Here is a 25,175-nt window from a genome sequence, read left to right on the forward strand (position 1 = left end):
GGTCCCACAGTTGGTTAGTACAATTTCTAACAAAAACAACATAATGAAGACAATGAAAAAGTCTTGGAAAACAAACAAGATGTTCTAAATGAGTACTTCACAGGGTTTTCCAAAGAAAAAAACAGATAACATGCCACAGGTTAACAATCAGTCAAGTCAAACCCTAAGAGAGATCAGGATAAATGAGGAGGAGGTACTAAAGGGACTAGCAGAATTAAAAACAAACAAATCACCTGGGCCAGATGGTATATTTCCAACAGTACTAACTCAAATATTGCAAATGAGACTTAGAGCAGGGGATGTGCCAACTGTCTAGACGACAGCAAATGTCATACCAATCCACAAGAAAGGGGACAAAACTGAGCCAGGAAATTACAGACCAATCAGTCTCACCTGCATCACTTGTAAAATGTTGGAAAAAATTATTAGATGGAAAAGAGAGGAGCATCTTAATGAAAAGCATATTCTTGGAGATAGTCAACATGGGTTTAGACGAGACAGATCATGTCTTACTAATCTATTTGAATTTTTTGAAAATGGAACTGCAGCTGTAGATCATGTGAAACGTTGGCCCGACGTCATAGTGCCTACGTTGACCCGATGAGCAAAACGACGATTGCCCGACGTCGGTCTAACGTCGGTCGGTACATATCCGTGTTTTGACCTGCAAATGCTCATCCCCAATGGTATCCTTTGCTCTTATCCTGTATCCAGTGTTGCTCGTCCTCGTCCTGTAGCCCACAGTGTTTTCAGAGCCCGGTCTTGCTGTTGTAGACATATATTGTAGAAGAGCAGAGCTACAGTCACACTGTGTCAATGCTTCATTTTCTCTCTCCCTGTGAGGTACGGATGCAGGAAGCTTGACAGAGTATTTCAATTTTTTTTATTATACAACACAAAGTTATTTAAAAAGCTGACGTCTTTTACATGCTCAACAGAACCAAGCCCAATTAAATAACGCATTTAATATTAAATAAGTAAATGTACAGTAGCCACTTACAGATTCCCAGATCAAAACACAACAGAAAGACATGTAAGATCGTATATTCAAATCACTCAGCAAAGAGTAGATGAAACATTTAAAAGAATAAACGACAAACGTCTGATCTTGCTTCTCAGTGACTGAGTTACTGAATCCTCTGGACACGTCTTGCTAGATAAACAGATAAACAAAACTAAAAACTTAACTACAACGCATTCAATAAGCCGTATTGATTCGTATAACTGTATTTTTAATTGTCAGTATTATTGACAACTTTTAAAATAGTTGTGTGAATGTTCCCTTCTGTCCTGTAGCCATTAAGTTATGTTTGTGGCTAATTCAGTGTCCTCTTACAAATACAAACAACTCGTTTCTGTGGCATCTTCACACACAACACCTGTACTTAATGAAACCGGCTCACTGAAGAAAAATACAATGCGAAGAAAATGAACACTTCTGTTTTTCACTTCTGACAAATCAGTTACAAATTCAAATACATTCGCTACAAATTCATTACCCAACTGGCTGTATATTGTCATTTACACTTTAAGCCATTCCGCGATACAGAAAATTGGAAGCCTATCATTGATATTTTTAAAAATGTTATTTTGAAAACAACCACAGTTAATGTGTCATACATACAACCCAGTACTTCAGACAATTACATAATCTACGTTTCAGTACATTTAAACAACAGTATTTAAAAATATTTTAATAGTCGTGAAGTGAACTTACTTTAAAGCGGCTCTTCGGTGTGACGTCATCTGAGGAGACGCCTGTGGGCTCAAGGAAGAGCGCTCGAGCGCTTTCAGTACTGAAGCTGCACATTCTGACAGCATCAAATATATTTACTGATTATTATTCATACTTGTGATATTTTAAAGTTATATAGGTCAGTGCATTAAAACAAGTTGCACTGATATCGTATCTGGCGGCATTTCGTCGGACATGATTCATTTCGCTGACTGTAACTGCAGTCCGACCATGTCAACCATAAGCCGACGTCGGCTATACGTCACCCCCCCAACCATACTGCTGTCCGACCATGCCAACCATATGCCAACGTCGGCTATAAATCACCCCACCCCGACCACGACTGCTGTCCAACCATGCCAACCATATACCGACGTCGGCCCAACGTCCTGTGCTATCTGTGCAAGTGCTACTTTTGGTGTAAGTCTGATACCGCACATCATCCTGAGAACACCATCGCTACCATGAAGCATGGTGGTGGCAGCATCATGCTATGCTTCTCTGCATCAGGGCCTGGAAACCTTGTAAAGATAGAGGGCAAAATGGATGCAGCAAAGTACAGAGAAATCCTGGAAGAAAACCTGTTGAAGTCAGGGACTGAGACTTGGGAGAAGATTAATCTTCCAGCAGGACAATGACCCCAAACATACAGCCAAAGCCACACTGGAGTGTCTTGAAAACAAAACAAACGTAAATGTCTTGGAGTGGCCCAATCAAAGCCCGGATCTCAATCCAATTGAGAATATGTGGAAAGAGTTGAAAATTACTGTTCGCCAAAGTTTAGAATAAAGTCTGCATCGCAACACTTCATTTCAGCCAGCGGTAATTAAAAATGAGTCATTATTGAAAATCATTGTATTCAAATAAGTATGCTATAGCCTGTATTTAATTTGTGAGACAGATTTATGAATGAAACGTTTTATTATTATTATTATTATTATTATTATTATTATTATTATTATTATTATTATTATTATTATTTTATTCCATAGCTATTTATTTTCCCAAACTCAGATGTATACCAGATGTTTTTCTTTGAACAAATCTTATTTTTTAAATCTGGAAAATTACACTGCAAATATTTAAATATTTTATGGAAAAGGCGTTGTTCTACAGTTGGCACCCAATATACCAGCTAATCAAAATGAGAACAATAAATGTGTCCAACACTTTCAGTGCTGTAATACTAATATGGAATGAGTCACACAAATTACTTACAGCTCGTGCACTCATTAAGATACAATTCTGAGACGTGGGAGTGTATGTGTAATACAGGTGTGTTTGTTAGATCAGCCCTGTGCAACCTCGTGTATTCCCACAAGAGAGTTGAGAATAATAACAGCACAGGAAGAGCGAGAGAGGAGTAGATTCGCTGCATTCATACAGCGACTGAAAGAGAGAGAGAGAGGGGCTGAACAGAAGGGGCAGCTCGCACACAGAGACTGAGAGACAGAGGCAGGGTTGCCTCGGATATGTTGTCCCGGACGAGACCCGGCTTCTACCGGCAGGACGTGAACAAGACGGTGTGGGAGGTGCCGGACCGGTACCGGGACCTTAAGCCAGTGGGAACCGGGGCGTACGGCGCCGTGTGGTGAGACTTGTTTCGGTTACCGAACTGTTGACATTAACAGCTCTTATTGTTACTATTCTGGAGAGATGTAGCGCCGTAGGATCTAAACAAACAAACAAACAATTCACAACCAGAACACAAGTACCAGGGCAGATTGTATTTTTAGTGTTTACTTCCTGCTTTCTCTGTCTCGCGCGCACGGGCGCGTGCCGATGTTTTGGACGACATGTTTTCTTTGGAATGAGCTAAAGAGCAACACAAAACAGCAACGCACGGCTCCGCTGGCGTAGTCTGAGAAAGGAAAGCAGCGCGCGGGGCGGTGTCTTTGGTTTTGATTTGTCTAAACTTGGTATGTGTGTGCGTGTTCTTGCAGCAAGGCAGTCTGTTTGTTTTGCTCGATGAAAATCAGACTTGTAAGTCTCTTCCGGGGTGGACAAATTGATAACCCATGGACTGTGCTGATCTGAGGTTGTTTTCCAACTTTTTCCAATTCTCCTTACCCTATCTCTATGTCTCTCTGGTTGCGTTTGCGATCAGGAGTCTGCAAGACGAATTTTTAATTTTCACTGTTGGATAATATAAAATGGTTCACATGAGTATAGCAGTAGGTGGAGAGAATTGTTTATGGGTGTCTACGACAGTAATTTTTTAGTTAAACACTCTTGTGTTATTTTTAGGACGGGTTTGTGTAACGGTGCTCATTGTATACATGAGCATGGAATGCTGGCGTAACTTCTCTAAAAGCATTAGTGTCTTGTGGCGTAGAGTTTTCATCCTCTACTGGGTGGATCCGGCAGCTGTGTTGAGGAGCGCCTGTGTCTGACGGTCCCGAGGTGGGGGGAGTCCGACATACACACGTTACATCTGCTCCACTGATCTGTATTCGCTCCAGTGCAGCAGCTGTTGGATCCTGCAGTGGATGTATGACCTCTGTTGTCAGATCCTGCTGCAGTACAACAGTTTATTTGCACTGACCCACATCACATGATGCAATGTCTGTTTTAGACTCTCAAAAATCTGATTGTCAAGAAAGTACACTTGCTTTTGGCACAGACTTGAATAATGCCCACATAGCACTGAAAGGGTGGGTCCATATTTTCACAACCAACTTTAATACAGAGGTTTGATTTCAAAACAAACGGCTGATCCTGCAGTTAGTATCTCAGAACTAGACAACATAATTTTATTACCATTTGCAATGAACCAATCACTTCCAGATAGTCCCCAGAGTAAAAACAAATAATTAACCTGTTTTAAATAATATTTCCACTAAGATGTTAATACTAGCCAAATATAATGTATTAAAATATAGTGTATTTTCAATTTTATATTACCATCGCTATTATTAGTAGTAGTAATAGTGGTAGTAGTTGTTGTTGTTAGATTATGTCTGTGCCCTGGGTGATGCACATTCAACAAGAATGTCATTACACAACAGCTTCACCCTGCTCACTGTAATACTACACCACCCTCCAACATCAGTGAGCTGTATTCCTGCATTACTGGCTGCATCCTGTTCTGCCTTGCATTCAACTCTACAATGTATTGCACAATGTTTCTCTCATTCTCTCAAAGCACAGTACAATATACAACTTTAGCACTGAATTTCCCCCCACCCGTTTCTTTTTGGACAATAGTGTCAGTCAAGTAAACCAAACCCAAACAGGTTATGCAGTTGAGTGAAATACACAGCAGTTAATATAACAAAAAAGGTGTGTGATTAATGTAGCTGACAAGTGTTTCTGTATATATGTGTGTGTGTGTGTGTGTGTGTGTGTCAATGCAGATGAATGTAATAAGAACATAAGAAAGTTTACAAATGAGAGGAGGCCATTCAACCCATGGTGCTCATTTGGTGTCCGTTAGTAACTAAGTGATGCAAGGATCCTATCTAGTCTATTTTAAATGTTCCCACATTTTCAGGTTTAACCACATCGTTGGGGAGTTTGTTCCAGATTGTAATGAATCTCGGTGTGAAGAAGTGTCTCTTGTTTTCCGTCTTGAATGCCTTAAAGCCACATTTCCATTTGTTTCCCTGGGTCTGTGTGTCTCTGCACATCTGGAAAAGCTCCTCTGGTTTAATGTGGTCGAAGACTTTCATGATTTTGAAGACTTGAATCAAGTCCCCACGTAGTCTCCTCCGTTCCAAGGTGAAAAGGTTCTGTTCCCTCAGTCTCTCTGAGTAGGACATTCCCTTCAAGCCTGGAATAAGTCTTGTTGCTCTCCTCTGAACTGCCTCTAGTAAGCTGATCTCAACCCTTTCTTTATTGAAGTGTGGAGCCCAGAACTGTACACAATATTCCAGATGAGGTCTAACGAGTGCATTGTACAGTCTTAACAGTCTTTTTTGCCTTTTTAATTGCTTCCCCACATTGTTTGGATGGAGAAAGTGAGGAGTCCATGTAGACTTCTAGGTCTTTCTCATGCTTTACTTCTTCTAGTTCTATTCCTCCCATAGTGTAATTATAGTGGACATTTTCATTACTTGCATGTAATTCCTTGCACTTGTCCACATTGAATTTCATCTGCCAGGTATCAGCTCACACATGAATATTATCTAAGTCCCTTTGAATAACCTGTGCTGCCGAGATTATATCTGCTGAGCCGCCTATTTTTGTATCATCTGCAAATTTGACAAGTTTTCTAACTATCCCAGAGTCCAGATCATTAATATAGATTACAAAAAGCAAAGGCCCTAATATTGATCCCTGTGGAACTACACTAACAACCTTACTCCAGTTAGAAGCAACTCTACTCGACACCTTCTGTTTCCTATACATCTACAAGTTCATAATCCATCTACTTACATTACCCTGAAAATGTACAGCTTCCAATTTGAGGATCGGTCTTTGGTGTGGAACCTTATCAAAAGCTTTCTGAAAATCTAAGTATATCATATCATATGCTTTCATGTGCTCTACAGCTGCAGTTGCATGTTCAAAGAACTCTTCGAATAGAATAGATTAGTAAAACATGGTTTGCCTCGTCTAAACCCATGTTGACTATCACCAAGAATATGGTTTTCATTAAGATGCTCCTCTATTTTTTGTCTAATAATTTTTTCCAACAATTTACAAGTAATGCAGCTGAGACTGATTGGTGTGTAATTTCTTGACTCAGTTCTGTTCCCTTTCTTGTGGATTGATATGACATTTGCAGTTTTCCAGTCAGTTGGCACATCCCCTGTTCTAAGTGTCATTTGGAATATTTGAGTTAGTGGCCTAAAAATAATTTCCCTAATTTCTTTAAGTACTGTTGGAATATACCATCTGGTCCAGGTGATCTGTTTGTTTTTAATTCAGCTAGTCCCTTTAGTACCTCCTCCTCATTTATCCTGATCTCTCTCAGAGTTTGACTGGACTGATTGTTAACAGGCATGTTATTCATTTTTATTTTGTAAAAACCTCTGTGAAGTACTAATTTAGAACATTTGCCACATCTTGTTCAGATACTTCAATTTTTGCTCTTAGCTGTTTCACTTTATTGACCTCTTGCTGTTATAGTATTGAAAAAAAACCCTCTTTGCATTAGTTTTAGCTCCAAAAGCTACACTACCGTTCAAAGGTTTGGGGTCACTTAGAAATTTCCTTGTTTTCGAAAGAAAAAAATTGTTTTGGTCCATTAAAATAACATCAAATTGATCTGAAATACAGCGTAGACATTGTTTATGTTGTAAATGACTATTGTAGCTGGAAACGGCTGATTTGTAATGGAATATCTACACAGGCATACAGAGGCCCATTATCGGCAACCATCAGTCCTGTGTTCCAATGGCATGTTGTTTGCTAATCCAATTTTATCATTTTAAAAGGCTAATTGATCATTAGAAAACCCTTTTGCAATTATGTTAGCACAGCTGAAAACTTGTGCTGATTAAAGAAGAAACTGGCCTTCTTAAGACTAGTTGAGTATCTGGAGCATCAGCAATCGTAGGTTTGATTACAGCCTCAAAATGGCCAGAAACAAATAGCTTTCTTCTGAAACTCGTCAGTCTATTCTTGTACTGAGAAATTAAGGCTATTCCATGCGAGAAATTGCCAAGAAACTGAAGATCTCGTACAACGTTGTGTACTACTGGCTCTAACCAGAATAGAAAGAGGAGTGGGAGGCCCCGGTGCACAACTGAGCAAGAGGACAAATACATTAGTGTCTAGTTTGAGAAACAGATGCCTCACAGGTCCTCAACTAGTAGCTTCATTAAATAGTACCTGCAAAACATCAGTCTGAACATCAGGAGTGAAGAGGCAACTCCGGGATGCTGGCCTTCTAGGCAGAGTTGCAAAGAAAAAAGCCATATCTCAGGTTGGCCAATAAAAAGAAAATATTAAGATGGGCAAAAGAACACAGACACTGGACAGAGGAAGATTGGATAAAAGTGTTAGCGACAGACAAATCTAATTTGGAAGTGTTCGGATCACAAAGAAGAACATTCGTGAGATGCAGACCAAATGAAAAGATACTGGAGGAGTGCTTGATGCCATTTGTCAAGCATGGTGGAGGCAATGTGATGGTCTGGGAGGCAATGTGATGGTCTGGGGGTGCTTTGGTGGTGGTAAAGTGGGAGATTTGTACAGGGTAAAAGGGATCTTGAAGAAGGAAGGCTATCACTCCATTTTGCAATGCCATGCCATTCCCTGTGGACTTCGCTTGATTGGAGCCAATTTCCCCCTACAACAGGACAATGACCCAAAGCAGAGCTCCAAACTATGTAAGAACTATTTAGGGAAGAAGCAGTCAGCTGGTATTCCGTCTATAATGGAGTGGCCAGCACAGTCGGATCTCAACCCTATTGAGCTGTTGTGGGATCAGCTTGAAGAAATGCCCATCAAGCCAATCCAACTTGTGGGAGGTGCTTCAGGAAGCATAGGCTGAAATTTCTTCAACAAATTGACAAATGTTTTCATGGAAAACAAGGAAATTTGTAAGTGACCCCAAACTTTTGAATGGTAGTGTATGTTTCTTTCTATTTCCCTGTTTGCTTTCCTGATCCCTTTCTTAACCCTTTCCTGATCAATTTTCTTATATCTTAAAGATATTTTTTTTAAGTTTTGTTTCATCTCTATCTTTTCTGTTTGCACTATACAACATTTTCTTTCTCTTGATATTTTTTACATACTTCTATTAAACCATTTTGGCCAATGTTTTTTGGTCCTCAATTTGCTAAGTTTTGGTACAAATTTCTCCTGGGCCTCTAGTAGTATATTCTTAAAATATAACCATCCATTTTTGACTGAATCTGTATCCAGTGTGCCCCAGTCTAACTCTTCTAAGTGCTGCCTAACCCTAACCCTAACCCTAACCTTCAAGGTTTGTTTTTCTAAAATTGTAAACCATTGTTTTAGACTTGGTCCTTGTAAATGTATAATTGTAACTGACCACAGCGTGTGTGTGTTTGGTCAGTGCACCTGAACACAATGTGTATGTTAGTAGAGCTGACTTGTGTTGTCTCTGTGTTGCAGCTCTGCTCTGGACAAATGCACAAGGACACGTGTTGCTATTAAAAAGCTTTATCGGCCATTCCAGTCGGAGCTGTTCGCCAAGAGGGCCTACAGAGAGTTGAGGCTGCTCAAACATATGAAGCACGACAATGTGAGAACAGCATGCAGCACCACACACACAATGTATATACTGTATACATACTGTCTATTATTTAGTGTAAACACCAAATTGAAACACGTTGTAGTGTTCACACACACACACTATACTGTACACACACACTGTGAACTATATACACATTTACTCACTGTACACTGCACTTTCACTGTATACACAAACAACAAAGTTTACACTGTAACCAGACTGTACACACTAACTGTACTATGCATACACACACACACACACACTATTTCCACTATATGAAAACAGACACACTGCACATTCTTAGCACACAGTTATTGACTCTCTCTCTCTCTCTCTCTCTAGGTGATTGGTCTGCTGAATGTCTTCACTCCTGATGTTTCTCTGGACAGATTCCAGGATTTGTGAGTATCTGAAAGAGGGAGGTGTAAGGTGGTTGGGCAGTGTCCAGGTGTGAATTCCAGGGAGGCAATAAAGATAATACAAACGTCTTTCTGTTTCCCTCCCTCTACTCTCTCCCTCCTTCAGTTACCTTGTGATGCCGTTTATGGGGACAGATCTGGGGAAGCTGATGAAGATGGAGCGGCTGTCTGAGGACAGGGTGCAGTTTCTGGTCTACCAGATACTCAAGGGACTTAAGGTCAGATTGACATGCTGACAAGGTTGCACACTGACATACTGACACACTGATTCACACACACTTTGTAATTAAATATTTTTCTCTCTCTGTAGTATATCCACTCTGCAGGGATCATCCACCGGGTGAGTGAGAGACTGTATATCAGAACGTCCTGTCTGTCTGTGGGTCACTGTGTGTATTGCAGCCAGTTGGCCAGTGTGAATGCTCTGTGTACTCAGTGTGACTGTCTCACTGTTTCCCGCAGGACCTCAAACCTGGAAATCTGGCTGTCAACCAGGACTGTGAGCTCAAGGTGGGATAATGAGACCAACGTCCCTGTCTCTTTCCCTCCCTAGTAGAAATGTTCTCATTCCTCTCTCTGGCCACTCTCTCTTCAGATCCTGGACTTCGGTCTGGCCCGGCAGGCGGATAGTGAAATGACTGGCTATGTGGTGACCCGCTGGTACCGGGCACCAGAGGTCATCCTCAACTGGATGCACTACACACAGACAGGTAACACACACACATAGACATGTAATACTCACACGGAGAGGTAACGCAGAAAAGGTAACGCAATCACACACACACACACATACATACATGCTACATGCTACACACAGACATGTGCCCAGTAATTAGACCAGTAACACAATTGCATGGATAGGTAATACACAGTACACATTGACAGGTCAGAGATGCACAGATTGACAGATTAAGATGGAAAGACACATAGTACTGATCACTAATACTCTCTTCCCCACTCTCCTCTCATTTCAGTGGATATCTGGTCAGTCGGGTGTATAATGGCAGAGATGATCTCAGGGAAACCTCTGTTCAAGGGCAACGACCGTATCCTCCCCTCTCTGACTTGCATTAACCTCCAGCTGTTCTGATTTAACTACACTGTGTGTAATTGGGATGGGTATGTGTCTGTTGTTGTCTGTGTGTGTTTGCATTATTTGGCCCTTGACCTGGTGTGGCAGATCTGGACCAGCTGACGGAGATTATGAAGATTACAGGAACGCCTACCCAGGAATTCATTTCTAAATTGCAAAGCCAGGATGTAAGGCACTCATTGTTTTTATGTTTTAATTGTTTTTATGACACTGCGAAACTGAAGACACACTGTAACACTGAACATACACTTTATATAAAACTACACACACATACATCACTTGCTGTATCACTTAAAATTGTAGAGCCAGGACACTCACTGTAATACACAAACAGTAACACTGTGTCACACTGTATATACAAACTATATAAATGCTGTATACACTAACTCTTCTCTCCTTCTCCCAGGCCAAAAACTACATTAGCAGTCTACCCAAAGTTCAGAAGAAGGACCTGCAAGTGCTGTTCAGCTCTGCTAATCCCCAGGGTGAGTGGCTGTCTGTCCATGTGTCTTTCCATATATCACATGCTGCCCTTGCAGAGAGAGACTTTTAAATGATGACGCTTTGCCCCTGCTGTTCTTCCTTCCCCGACTCTATCTGTAAGAACTCTGTGTTTGAATGCCTGGTAAATGTACTGTTGTGCTGTCAATTCCGTTCATTATTAAGTATCTGAATTTGAATTAATATAGTGTCCATTCAGTTAATCCGTCAGTCAATGTGTCTGTATGAATCCCCCCCAACCCTGCTGCCTCCCTCATCTCCCTCTCCTTCCTCAATGTTCCTCTCTGTTCTCCCCTCTTCTCTGACATATTCTTCTCTTCCCTCTGTCCTCTTTATCTTCTTGTCCCCCTCTGACTCTCTCTCTCTCCTGTCCCCCCACTCCTTTTACCCTCACTCTTCTACTCTTCCTCTGCCTCCTCTCATTTAAAAACATGTTCCTTTCTTCCCCCCATTTTCCATTTCCAATCTCTCTTCCTCCTCCCCCACTGAAGAGACGCAGAAAATCCAGAGAGAGATGTACCTCCAATCAAAAGGTTTTTATTACAAGAAGCTGCAAAGGAAGAGGTTCAAGAGGCAATCTTAAGAACAGTCTTAGAGAAGTTACAAACTACAGGCACTTTTATGCAGACCAGACAGGAGAGAAAGATAACAGGACCTACATGTCCGTCCCATGATGAGTGCAAGTTCGGTTTCTGCCTGACAACTTGTTAGAAAAACCCATATATGGTTAAACCGGGGAAAATTAAAGCATACTTAATGTTTAATATAAGGGGGGTTTGTACGATGTATCAAGCCCAAATTGCTGGAGAAAACTGGTTCTTATCAAACTCTGTTCGTCTGGGTATCAGGGTTGCACTATGGCACAGTACCGTAGCACAGCAAGGCTGCATCACAGCAGTGACCTTGTTTACACAGACACACATGGTAAGAAATGCAGTTCATCACCAACTATATTTCTTCTCCATTCTTCTCCTTTCTCCCTACTTACTCTATATTGGCTCCTTCTCCCACTCTTCCTCTATCTGCCTCCTCTTTCTATGTCTCCCTTTTCCTCCCCCTTCTCTCTCCCATACACTCACCTACTCTCTCCCTTTCCCGACACTCTCTCCCCCTCTCTCTGCTTCCTTCAGTGGTGTCAGTACTGGAGCAGATGCTGTTGCTGGACCCGCAGTGCCGTGTCAGTGCAGCAGCAGCACTCTCTCTACCCTTCTTCAGTGACTTCAGGGAGCCAGAGGAGGAGACGGAGGCCCAGCTCTATGACCACTCACTGGACAACACACAGCTCTCCGTGGAGCAATGGAAACGTAAGGGAGAGCTGTGGAGAGGGGAAGATCTAGAGGTATGGGTGGAAGCGGGGAGATGTGGAGGAAGGTGGGAGCGGGCAGACCAGGAGGAAGATGGGGGTGGGGGGAGTGAAGATATCTGGAGGAAACTATATATTTATCTCTCTCTCCCGCTTTCTTTCTGTAGGTCACACCTTCACAGAGATCCTGTCGTTTCAGCCCACAGTAGTGGAGTCTCGGGAGACCTCTCTCTGAGGGGAGGGTGCTGTGTATACCACTACACCTGACTTTCTGACAAAGTACATTCCCCTGCATCTGTCTGTCTGCCCTTGTGGCGAACTGGTATTTTCTATGTGTGTGTCTGTGCTGTTGTCCATTTGTCTCTGTATGTGAGTGTGTGCAGCAGCCTGTGTGTCTACATGTCTGTTTCAGGTATATGGATACACACCCTCAAACAATATGTCTGTGTGTATGTCTGTTTTTGGCCAGATACTTCTGTACAATTCTCAAAAGTCCCAGTGTAGAGCTGAAGGTCAGTAGCCTCTCTGACATGCATCTGTCTATTCTGATGTGTCAGACTGTCTGTCTTTAGATCAGTCAGATGTTTTAAAACGCCTTCCCAACATTCACTCCCAACACTGCCCTGCCCCCAGCTCTGTTAGTCTTGACACCCTCTGGCAGAAGACAATCGCCCAGTGTCTGGGTGACTTAAACTGCAGTGTCTCTGTCTGGCTGTACATCTATGTGTCTGTGCACCTTATCAATACTGTCCGGGTCAGTGTGCCATTGGTGTTTCAACCCCTTTGGGGCAGGAGTAGAAAATAACAGTTGTCCATCAATCTGGGAGGAGTGTTATGGACCAAAATGGAGTCCATGGTATGAGGCTGCTGGCTCTGGGCTGGCCCTGTCCCTACTAGATTGACAGCAGAGACAGAGTGGGTCTCTGTGGGAGCTTGGGGGTGGGGTGGTGTTCGTTCTGCTCACTGTGAGCCTGGCTAACTAACATCTCCCATTTTATAAAGAATTATCTTTTGTAAAGGGTTTGGCATCTGTGTGTTCTATTCAAATGGGGGACATGGGGTGTTGCAGATTAGGGGCTTTAGTGATGGCTAGCTTTCACTTCAATAAAGTCATCCCCCAAAGTTCCGTTGTAACTGGTTCTGAGACCGGCGACGTTAGTCGAAACAGATTTTCCTATAAACACAATGTTCAAATGAAGAGGGTGTTTCTAGACAATACATTTTGACCAAGAAACTAAAAATAAAATACTAAAAACAAGTGAGCACACAAATTTTCAAAATATCTCCAAAACTTTATTAAAATGTCTTCATTTAATAATTTCCATGCAACTCATGCAGATATTTTACAAAGTACAGATGCCCTGAAAACCTTATTTTGATAGTTTCGTGTGAGTGGTGATATTCTGGGGGGAACCACACCTATAATCCTGCCCCCGTATGTTAATCCCATCCAAACTCAACCCTTACATTGCATTTAATTTTGGCACTCTTCACGCGGAGCCATCGTGCTAAAAAAAAATTGACGTGCTGCAATGCAATGTGTGTATTGCATTTAATTCAGCCACTACCATCGCGCTACTTTAAACAATGTAAAGCATTCGTATTACAAATTGTGGCATTAAAATACTACAATGTTATAAAGCAATTCAGCAGGGATAAAACACAAATATAAGCTTGTATTGTTTAACGTCCATATTGCATTTCATTATGGCATGACAAATTCGCAACATCTTGTAGAGCAATACACCAATACATTTTCGATTTCAGTATACACCTATCAGCCATAACATTATGACCACCTGCCTAATATTGTGTAGGTCCCCCTTTTGCCACCAAAACAGCCCTGACCCATTGAGGCATGGACTCTACTAGACCTCTGAAGGTGTGCTGTGGTATCTGGCACCAAGACGTTAGTAGCAGATCCTTTAAGTCCTGTAAATTGCGAGGTGGGGCCTCCATGGATCTGACTTGTTTGTCCAGCACATCCCACAGATGCACGATTGGATTGAGATCTGGGGAATTTGGAGGCCAAGTCAACATCTTGAACTCGTGATTCATCAGACTAGGCCACCTTCTTCCATTGCTCCATGGTCCAGTTCTGATACTCACGTGCCCATTGTAGGCACTTTCGGCAATGGACAGGGGTCAGCATGGACACCCTGACTGGTCTGCGGCTACGCGATTATAACGAGATTATCAGTGTTATTCTCTTCACCTGTCAGTTTATGTATTGTTTTGTATTTTGGCATTAGAAAGATTCCATACCTCCCCATCTCTCTCTCTCACTTTCTGTTCCCTACCTGCATCTTTTTTATTTTAAGGTCATTAGGCAAAACCCAATGTTAAACCATTGTGCAATATGTCTTTCCTTTGTTAAACGTTAATATACCAGCAAGCGAATAGATAAAATTAAAGCATCAAGTACAACAAAACATAGATTGAGTGACTGCCCACAACAAATATTCACCTGGTGTACTGCACATTACATTTACATGCTGGTTCATATAGGTGCAAGGTGAATGCACTCCATGTAAACAAGCAGACAAGAGTGTAGAATTAGAATTAGAGTTGAGAAACAACTGGCGTGGGTAACTAGGATTTAATAAAATACTTTTTTGGAATTGTAGGACATAGAATATTGCTCAATCTAAATCAAATTGGTGAAGAATATGTCAATTGGTGATGAATTGTCCCTGGTGAGGAAAAGCTTGTGGTGAAAAGTGCCCGATGAAAAGACGGAATTCCTATTATTATTATTATTATTATTATTATTATTATTATTATTATTATTATTATTATTGTTATTATTATCATTATGTATTTCTTAGCAGACACCCTTGTCCAGGGCAACTTATAGAATATAAGAGCAATACAAAGTTCAATAATACAGTGCAATTCAAGCTATTAAAGCTGCCATTGGCACCTGCACACGTCACTTAGAACAGGTCCCTTCTTGAAGAAGCTCAAAAAGCACAAGTAGAGAATTGCCTTTTAGACGTCTTCAAAAAATTGATATGTTAAAAGAATTTTAGATTTAGTCTTACTCTTTTGACTAAAATGCTTATCAGTTTTAGTCACATTTGAGTCTTTCCATCTTTCATTTTTACTTAATATTTGTTGATGAAAACTCCTGGTATTTTGTCTAGTTTTAGTCACATTTTAATCCATGTATTTTATTTTTACTTCATTATCACCATTATGCATTATGTCTGATGCCAGATATTTACATCAATTAGTGGATGGATGCAAAACAAAGATATTGATTGACTTAATTTGAAATTTATTAAAATTCATGGTCATATATTATTGTAATTCTTTTTTTTTAAGTCTGAAGTTTGAAGTCTCTGTTGACTGCTAGGGTGCCTCGGCAACACAACTCCAGACAGGAGTCACAGAGGACCCTTGGGGCCATCCTGGGCTGCCCAGGATCGAGGACCGCAGTCACGCTCTACTGGGAACTGTCTGCAATCAGCATATACAAAGCAGGGCTACAGAGGTAAACTCTTACGCCCTCCGCTTACAATAACAAGGCTGGCTGCTCTACTAGTGCATCTAGGAGTGAGGCCGTATATGTACTTGCATAATATATGGAGCAGGCAATCAAGCAACTTGTGCACCCTCCACGCATTAACGTGGCAGTGGAGCCCTGTTCCTGCAGCTAATGCAGGACAACAGCAGGCTGTACCATGACAATCAAACCATAAACATTGCGGTGTGCAGGAAAACAGTTAATGTACTCTTCGCATAACATGGGACTTGCTCCACTAGCCCAGCTAGGAGTGAGACCACACCAGCTCTACAATGTCATATAAATGAACTACCACGGGGCACAGGAACCAACTCATGCGCTACCTGTGGAACTCAGGAGCAGTGGACGCATGCTGATTGGACAACATTAGCTCTACTGTCCTGACAATTAACTATGTACACAGCGAGAGCCCGCTCAAGTGCTTACTGCTGAGGATAGCAGCAGTGGTCTCTTGCTTTATGGCACACAGCCAGAGCAGGCCACAGACCTATCCAAGGAACTATATACACAACAACTATATATATATGTAGCGTGGTACAAGCCAGATGCATGCACCACCGCAACACAATGTGATAATGAACAAACTATATACAGGGAGGCCTTTAAGGCAAAGTACCTGGAGGCCGCATGAGAGATCCTGGGTTTCACATCGACAGGCTGTCAGCAAGTCCAGGAGCAGCTTGCATGGGTGCTCGACTGGAAGGCATAGTCTGGTGGAAGGGAAAAATGTTTCGAATAGCTCCATCAGGATGCGCTTAACAGGGGCAGAGTGAGAGAGGAAATCAGGAGCCAGAGCCATGGGCTACTGGGGCTCGACTCCAGCCAACACCTGATTCCCAATGGAAGGGACCGGGCCCATCACATCCAACCTGTTGAACTGGTCAAATGTAAGCGGCAAAGCTCAAGCTGCAGCCGCACAGATGTCTGCCAAGGGGGCGCCTTGAAAAAGGGCCCATGATGTGGCAATGCCACAAGCCAAGTGGGCCACCAGGTGTTCAGGCACTGGGGTCCCGGTGGACTTGTAGGCCATGGTAACAGTGTCCGCATTCCATAAGATACAGACAGTTGGTCCGAGTACCTAATGTCCTTAGTTTGTTCCAAATAGCAACTGAGGGCCCATACAGGGCAGAGCAGGTGAAGCTCTCGCCGACTGAATAGTGGCTACTACTGCGTCTGCCAGACGCCAGACAATCAAAGCTGGAGGAGACCCAGATTGGGGTGCCAAAGCATGCCCTGCACCTGGGACAACAAGTCCACTGTCACTGGGAGATGCCAAGGCTCTTCCTTGAGGAGGGCAATCAGGTCTGCAAACCAGAATCTGCAAGGCCACCATGGGGCTATCGGAAGAACTGTCATTTGTTCTCTCCTGACTTTCTCCAGGACCACCGGGAGAAGCGGGAACAATGGGGATGCGTAAAGGAGACACTGCGGTCACGTATGGGCTAGCACGTTGATCCCTAGGGTTCCTGAGCAGACTTGGACAGAGAGCCATAGTGGGCAGTGGGTGGACTCTGCCAAGGCAAAGAGATCCACTTCAACTCTGCCGAACTGGCTCCACAGTTGTTGTATCACAAGCAGGTGGAGGCACCGTTCCGAAACCGGTGGGGCCTTCCCAAGAGAGGAGGTCAGCCGGCCGTGTTGGATAGGCCAGGGAGGTGAACTGCTTTGATGGAGCGGAGCCGTGGCTGCGCCCACAGAAGCAGATGGTGTGTTAGACAGTACAGTCTGCACAACCGGAGACCTTCTTGCCTGTTGATATATAAGCAACCACTGCTGTGTTGTCCATCCAAACTAGCACGTCTGTCCTCCAGGAGCACTGCTTGTAACTCCAGGACTTTGATATGGAGCGCCCATGCGGGCTCCGTCCACCTGCCTTAGACACCACGTCTGTCGCAGATTGCTCTCCAACCTTGTTTGGAGGCGTCTGTCTCTCATCATCACCACTCGGTGGCAGACTGGTCCCAGTGGCACACGAGGGTCAAATTGTAAGGGCTTCGCCATCAATGGAGCACCTTCCAACACTCCGGAATGAATGTGACTCGGTGTGCTAGATCTCAGTGAGGATGCATCTGTACAGACACAAACCACCACTGCAGCGTCTCAATATGTCTTCATTTAATAAATAGATCTTTGATTGACAAGTGTCTAGTTTGCCTGCACAATATGTTTGAGTCGAAAGCCTGATTTCATGGATTTCATGGAGATTTTGAACTAAGTTTTATGACTCCGGTATTTAATTTTAAAAAATATGGGGAGGACCCCCAGATCCTGTGCCACTGAATATCAGATATTTACCATTAAGAGTACAAATGTACAACTGGTCAAAGAGGAGGGATGTGGGAATGGACCTTATTTTTGAGAGTTATGGCCTGGGGAAAGAAGCTGTGCAGGTGGCAGTTAGTCTTAGTATATTACTAATTACTTCAACAACAACAACAAATCTAGCCAAATAATACTATAGGTTATGAGTATATTATAATGTGATATCACGAGAACCCTTATTGTTTACAGCAGTAGTATAAGACTACTACATGTCAGTAATGTTTCTGCACTGATCTAAAATGATTTGGCTGCTCTAACTTATTTTTACAAGCAGGTGTCACTACTGTACACTGTTTTGGGTGAGAACTCGAGTAATGTGCGATACAATTGGCTGGAAAGCATCAGTGCTTCACAAAACCTCATTTCGCCATCACTGGCATACTGCACATGGACTATCTCCGTCCTCTGAGTTCTGACTTAGACGGTGCTCTGCAGCAGTGCATAATCTGACATCTGCCTTATCATCTGAGAGTCCCAGGGATTTCAGAGGCTGCATTTACGACATGCATACTATGCTGAGTCTGTGCAGAATCTCTACAACAAAACCTGTCCAAGTTAGCAATCGGTGTGAACTCAGCCAGAAAAGACGTCGCCAGGTCATGCATCCACAGGCTTAAAAGTCTGTGCAGCCATGCTCAGTTGAGTTTTTGGGAACAAGCACTGTTCTGAGGGCAGCACTGCCCCGGGGACAGAACAGGATGATGCGTCTGATTGGTTATTTGCCTTTTGAAGGTGGGACATACATCACACATTTGATTGTTTGTTTGTGGGATAAGGTGGGATTTAGCACTAAATTGGTATTATTTTAAAGTAAAAAAATGTGCAAATGTTATCCTAACAGCCTGTATTCTGGACTGCAGCCAGAGGTCTTCCATGGGCAGATTAAACCCTGTGAAAATTGAAATAACATACAAGAAAATATGTGGTAATACAGCCATCCCAGCTGGCACAGTTAGTTGGAATAACGTTGCATTGACGTCAGAATCCGATGTCAGATTTTGGTCATATGATGGTTGTATATGAAAGTTGGATTGACGTTAGAATAATGTCGTTGTTACAATGTCAAAATCTGACGTCATTCCAACTTTCATATTCAACCAGTATATGACCAAAATCTGACGTCAGATTCTGACTTCTGTATAACATTATTATATCAATCATATCAATGTACACCACTTGCAGTATATAATTGAAATAACGCAAGGCTTTTGTAGAAAAGTATCGTGCTCGTTTGGGTCAAGGATCCTATCCAGTCTATTTTTAAATGTTCCCAAATTTTCAGCATCTACCACATTGCTGGGGAGTTTGTTCCATGTTGCGACTACTCTCTGTGTGAAGAAGTGTCTGCTATTTTCCATCTTGAATGCCTTGAAGACCAATTTCCATTTGTGTCCCCTGGTGCGTGTGTCTCTGCTGATCTGGAAAAGCTCCTCTGGTTTGATGTGGTCGATGCCCTTCATGATTTTGAAGACTTGGATCAAGTCCCCACATAGTCTCCTCTGTTCCAGGGTGAAAAGTTTCAGTTCCCTCAGTCTCTCCGAGTAGGACATTCCCTTATTCCCTTCAGACCTGGAATAAGTCTGGTTGCTCTCCTCTGAACTGCCTCTAGAGCAGCAATATACTTCTTGAAGTGTGGTGCCCAGAACTGTACACAGTATTCTAGATGAGGTCTAACTAGTGCATTGTACAGTCTGAACATTACTTCCCTTGTTTTAAATTCTACACTTTTGACAATATACCCTAGCATTCTGTTTGCCTTTTTTATTGCTTCCCCACACTGTTTGGATGGAGAAAGTGAGGAGTCCACATAGACTCCTAGGTCTTTCTCATGCGATACTTCATCTAGTTCTATTCATCTAGTTCTTTCATCTGCCAGGTGTCGGCCCACAACTGAATGTTATCTAATGCCCGTTTCCATTGGCGGACGCGTCCGGCACCGGACGCTTAAACAGGTGTTTCCACTGGCTAAGCGTCTGGACGCATCCGGACGTGTCCGTATTTTGTGGACGGTTAACAATCTGGTGCTAGACGTGTCCGTAAGCGTCCGTCCCGCCCACTGAGGACATGATTCGCTTTCAGAAGAGAGGTGTGCGCTTGACTTGTAGACAGACAGAGAAGAGATCAGATACATTGTGTCGGAAGACATAATCTCAATTGCCATGTGCGATCACAAAGAAATTACAGTTTTATTAGCAGCATGGAGTGAAATCCACGTACAGAAACAATGACTGCTTACAGTTAATATCCGAGTGTATTAAACACTTGGATTTCACAGGACCGGTGCAGTGCCGTAACTAGTTAAAATAAACTGAAGAATAATAATCGGATTGGTAGCAGCCGATGTTAATATTTTATGAACAGCTGGCCGGTGTCAGGCTGTCGTTTTTGGAATTGTGTGCAGGACAATCCGTAGAGACCATCAGTAGGAAGGCGACGTTAAGTTAACGTGTGCCCATTTACATGTTAAATTAATGAATAAATAAATACAGCAGATCTAGGTTTCCCTCTAAAACATTAAGGACTGGTTTAATAAATGCATCCATAAACGCCATGACTGAGACATGCACACTTTAGTTAAATTATACCCTGCTATATTGTAGCTGGATGAACAATCGTGAAACGTGTGTATTTTGTTTCAACTGTAACCTGCCCTGGTTAAGGACGTCTGATAAGTAAATTATAAATAATACGGCAAAAAGTATTGTCTGCAGTTACAAATCTGCAGAAAGAGTAATAAATTAAGGGAGTCACGCTGCGCTGTTTAAAATACATATATACTAGTACAAATGATGACGTTAATAATAACAAAACATATTTGCTATTTAGTATTATTGTTGCACATGGAAACATATTCTTATGGGGACGTGCTTGTCTGAATATAATGTTGTCTATACACGTTTAGCTCTTCCTGATATCTCTTAACAGAAATGTGTATTTATTATGCTGTTTACAATCATGTAAATCACAAAGAATAAAATATACACACAAGTCCTCTCCACGTCAGGCTGTGTCGCTCGTAGTGTTTCCTGTCTCTGTTTTTAAAACGAAACACAAACCAAACCCACAGTCGCTGCTCCTCCCATCAGAGGGACAGACTTCACAGCGGCCTGGTTTTGCAGAAAAAGCTCTGGGATGCATCTGAGGATGGACGCATCTGGCTCGGTATGGCACGGCACGGACGCTTAAGCCAGTGGAACCGAGGCATAGGTCCCTTTGAATAGCCTGTGCTGCTGAGATTGTATCTGCTGAGCCACCTATTTTAGTATCATCGGCAAATTTGACAAGTTTGCTAACTATCCCAGAGTCCAGATCATTAATATAGATTAGAAAAAGCAAAGGCCCTAGTACTGATCCCTGTGGAACTCCACTAGCAACCTCACTCCAGAAGTGACTCCTCTAATCGACACCCTCTGTTTCCTATACATCAACCAGTTCATAATCCATCTACTTACATTACCCTGAATGCCTACAGCTTCCAATTTGAGGATCAGTCTTTGGTGTGGAACCTTATCAAAAGCTTTCTGAAAATCTAAGTATATCATATCATACTGTATGCTTTCACCTGATCTACAGCTGCAGTTGCATGTTCAAAAAATTCTAATAAATTAGTAAGACATGATCTAAACCCATGTTGACTATCTCCAAGAATATGGTTTTCATTAAGATGCTCCTCTATTTTCTGTCTAATCATTTTTTCCAACATTTTACAGGTGATGCAGGTGAGACTGATTGGTCTGTAATTTCCTGGCTCAGTTTTGTCCCCTTTCTTGTGGATTGGTATGACATTTGCTGGCACATCCCCTGTTCTAAGTGTCATTTGCAATATTTGACTTAGCGGCCTATAAATATTTTCCCTCATCTCTTTAAGTACTGTTGGAAATATACCATCTGGCCCAGGTGATTTGTTTGTTTTTAATTCAGCTAGTCCCTTTAGTACCTCCTCCTCATTTATCCTGATCTCTCTTAGGATTTGCCTGGACTGATTGTTAACCTGTGGCATGTTATCTGTCTTTTCTTTTGTAAAAACCTCTGTGATTTAGAACATTTGCTACATCTTGTTCGTTTTCCATTTTTGGCCTTTATCTGTTTCACTTCCTCCCTTATTGTCCTCTTGCTGTTGTAGTATTGAAAAAAGCTCTTTGCATTAGTTTTAGCTCCAAGAGCTATGTTTCTTTCTATTTCCCTCTTTGCTTTCCTGATCCCTTTCTTAAGATCTCTTTGCAGCTCAACATATTCTATGTATTTTGTTTAATCTCCGTCCCTTTTGTATGTACAACATTTTCTTCCTCTTGATATCTTTTTGCATACCTCTATTAAACCATTTTGGTCACTGTTTTGGTTCCCTGATGAATTGAGTTAGAAAGCAGTCATTCACCATCTCAACCATTTCGATTTCTGCTTCTGTAGTCCCAACCAGGCTTTCCCAGTCTAAGTTTGGGAAATTGAAATCCCCCATTATAACAGCAACATCCTTGCTACATGCAGTCCTGATTACACTGTACAATGCAACATCTTGCTGAATATCTGAGTTGGGTGGTCTGTAACACACTCCTACCACTAATCCTCCACATCTCTTGTCCAAAAGTTTCACCCACAAAGATTCTGTTTCGTTACTGGGATCTAATTTTAGTTCTTCTGCCTCAATGTCATTTCTCACATATAATGCTACCCCACCTCCTCTTCGATTTTGCCTGTCTCTCCTAAACTGTGTGTATCCTTCTAACTTGTATTCATCCCCATTGTTTTCTTTAAGCCATGTTTCCATCACTCCTACAACATCATAGTCACATGCCAGCACTGTGGCATGTCCAACATCTTGTTCCTTATACTCCTGGCATTGAGGTACAAACATTTCAGGACTTTCCTACTAGCGGGTTCCCTTTGTTTTCTTTCCTTAGAGGAACATCTCCCATTGTCAGAGCTCCCTGCCCCCCTTGTCCCTAGTTTAAATGATTCTCAATTTCTCTGCCCATACGCTCTCCCAATGCCTTAGCCCCCCTTCTGTTTAGATGTAGACCGTCCGGTTTGTACAGGTCCCATCTATCCCAGAAGAAAGACCAATGCTCCATAAACATAAACCCCTCTTCCCTACACCAAGATTTCAACCACGTGTTAAACTTTCTAATCTCTGCCTGTCTCCCTGGCCTGGCGCGTGGTACCGGAAGTATTTCGGAGAAAACTACTGTGGAGGTTCTGCTCTTTAGTTTTGTTCCTAACTCTTTAAATTTGTCTTGCAGAACCTCTGTCCTACCTTTTCCTATGTCATTTTCCAATGTGGACCATGACCAGTGGATCCCCCCGGCTTTGGCTAGTAGCCTGTCTACTAGTTTAGGGAGATCTGCAACCTGAGCACCAGGCAGGCAAGATACCATGCGGGTCTCCTTATCACTAGAGCGCACTGTGTGATCTACACCTCTAAGAATTGAGTCTCCTACTATAACTATTTCCCGCTTCTTGGGGGATAGTGAACACCATGGTACTCTGGTGCTCAGCTGCCCTCTACCCTCTGAGCTGTCACTGTCCAGCTCGGTGTCCAGCAGTTGGAACCTGTTGGACAATTCTAGGGGTTGTGCACGCCCTGTTCTGCGGTTACGACCTACTGTCACCCAGCAGTTCTCTACGCTGTCTTGTTCTGAGGTCTCAATTCTCCTAGGTTTTGGTGTGCACACCATCTCTCTCATGGGCTGATTGACCAATTCTTCTATATCCCTAATACAGCGCAGATCAACAAGCTGAGCCTCAAGATCACGAACCTTGATCTCTAGGATTTCAACCTGTCGACAACGTTCACAAATGAAACCTTCATGGATGAGTTTATCCAGGAAGGCAATCATTCTGCATACCTGACACTGTAGTGGCCACATGCTTCTAAAAACAGTGCAGCTTTCTCAACAGCTGCTTTAAGTAGCTTTTGTCTACCTACCCCCAATTCACACCTAACTGGCCACACCTGGCTCCTCCTGCAACAGAATTCCTGCTGGTCCTAGACAAAATCTCCCTTCTACAAACCTGTTTACTTTCACCAACTCAACAGCTGAACTGAATTCACTTCAATTTAGGCAAACTACAGACAATGCTAACTTCAATTTAGGCAAACTTAAAACAAAATGAGCAATGCTAAGACTGGTCTGAAACTAGTCAAACAACAAGATGGCTGCCTCTCACCTGTACGTTCCTGTATCTCTCTGTGGCAACTTGTAAATACTTCTGTGGTTCTCAACCCTGATCCTGGAGGACCCCCTACCCATTCTGTTTCTTATTCCAATTGAGCTCTCGATTACTTAATTGAAATAATAATATGAACTAATAATATCTGAGCCTTCCAATAATTTTAAACAGGGGGTTTCGAGTTAAGCATGTTATACAAAACTTGAATTGGAACATTTTATAAGATATAGGCCTACCATTTAAAAAGTCACATTTATGTAAATTATTACTCCAACGAAAGTGTTCAATTAAATAACCTGACATCTCAGAATTTTGACTCTGAAGAAACAATATACCCAACATCATTTTCATGATTACTGTCATGTCCTGATACTTTCTCCACATCTCTCTGTCTGCTTGTTCATGAACATCACTTCTGTTTCTGAGGACTACATCTGTGTCTTCTTGTTCCTCATTGCTGCTACTGAATTCAGCAAGTGCTCTGACTTCAGCATGACATTTTCGTCCTCATTTCATATATGCCATTTTTCAGTTTCAGATTGGGGGACGCTGCAAATATAAGATTGTTTGTTTTTTTTGTCACTGGAAAATCTGGTCATGTTAATTTTTGATTGCATCCCGAATATGATCAGCAATAAACACATTTTAAACAACTACACCAGCTGACCTATTCAAGATTCAATATTCTTGTTGCAAATTAATTAATATAACACAACAGAACCTACAAGACCTGGAGCCAGCTGCATTAAAGCCATAATTCAAGTATGTAACACAAACAGGCAGTACAATCTAAAATTAACAACTTCTAACATTATTAAATTTCACCCGTGTGAAATCTACATTGCTTCAATATTTACTACTTATGTTGCCTGTCTTATTAGTTATTTTTTGTGATACTTCCCCCGCTAACCACACACTTTCCATGTTAATTACAAATACAATACAACATAAATGT

The 25,175-nt window shown here is 42.1% G+C and overlaps 1 protein-coding gene across 6 annotated transcripts; it reads left to right on the plus strand.

Moving 5' to 3' along the window:
- The first annotated feature begins 3,023 nt into the window (after positions 1 to 3,023).
- Positions 3,024 to 13,219, plus strand: mapk12b (mitogen-activated protein kinase 12b). 6 transcript variants are annotated; one of them, XM_066705516.1, is made up of 13 exons: positions 3,024 to 3,326; positions 8,765 to 8,894; positions 9,228 to 9,286; positions 9,411 to 9,522; positions 9,615 to 9,644; positions 9,767 to 9,814; positions 9,900 to 10,014; positions 10,279 to 10,350; positions 10,485 to 10,564; positions 10,804 to 10,882; positions 11,390 to 11,431; positions 12,029 to 12,237; positions 12,369 to 13,219. In XM_066705516.1, exons 1-13 carry the CDS (start codon positions 3,208 to 3,210, stop codon positions 12,408 to 12,410), a joined length of 1,137 nt encoding a protein of 378 aa, XP_066561613.1. In that variant the 5' UTR covers positions 3,024 to 3,207; the 3' UTR covers positions 12,411 to 13,219. The 6 variants fall into 6 exon arrangements, with proteins under 6 accessions (XP_066561613.1, XP_066561614.1, XP_066561615.1 ...); XM_066705517.1 differs by having other exon boundaries at positions 3,025 to 3,326; positions 12,029 to 12,202; XM_066705521.1 differs by lacking the exon at positions 3,024 to 3,326 and adding an exon at positions 3,550 to 3,654.
- The last annotated feature ends 11,956 nt before the right edge of the window (positions 13,220 to 25,175 follow it).

This window comes from Amia ocellicauda, chromosome 5 (genome assembly GCF_036373705.1).
Source record: "Amia ocellicauda isolate fAmiCal2 chromosome 5, fAmiCal2.hap1, whole genome shotgun sequence".
Taxonomy (NCBI): Eukaryota; Metazoa; Chordata; class Actinopteri; order Amiiformes; family Amiidae; genus Amia; species Amia ocellicauda.

Coding starts and splice junctions, on each gene's coding strand:
- mapk12b (XM_066705516.1), top strand. CDS start 3,208: ATGTTGTCCCGGACGAGACCCGGCTTCTACCGGCAGGACGTGAACAAG. Junction 9,287..9,410: donor CTGGACAGATTCCAGGATTT/GTGAGTATCTGA, acceptor TCCCTCCTTCAG/TTACCTTGTGATGCCGTTTA. Junction 10,883..11,389: donor CAGCTCTGCTAATCCCCAGG/GTGAGTGGCTGT, acceptor CCCCCACTGAAG/AGACGCAGAAAATCCAGAGA.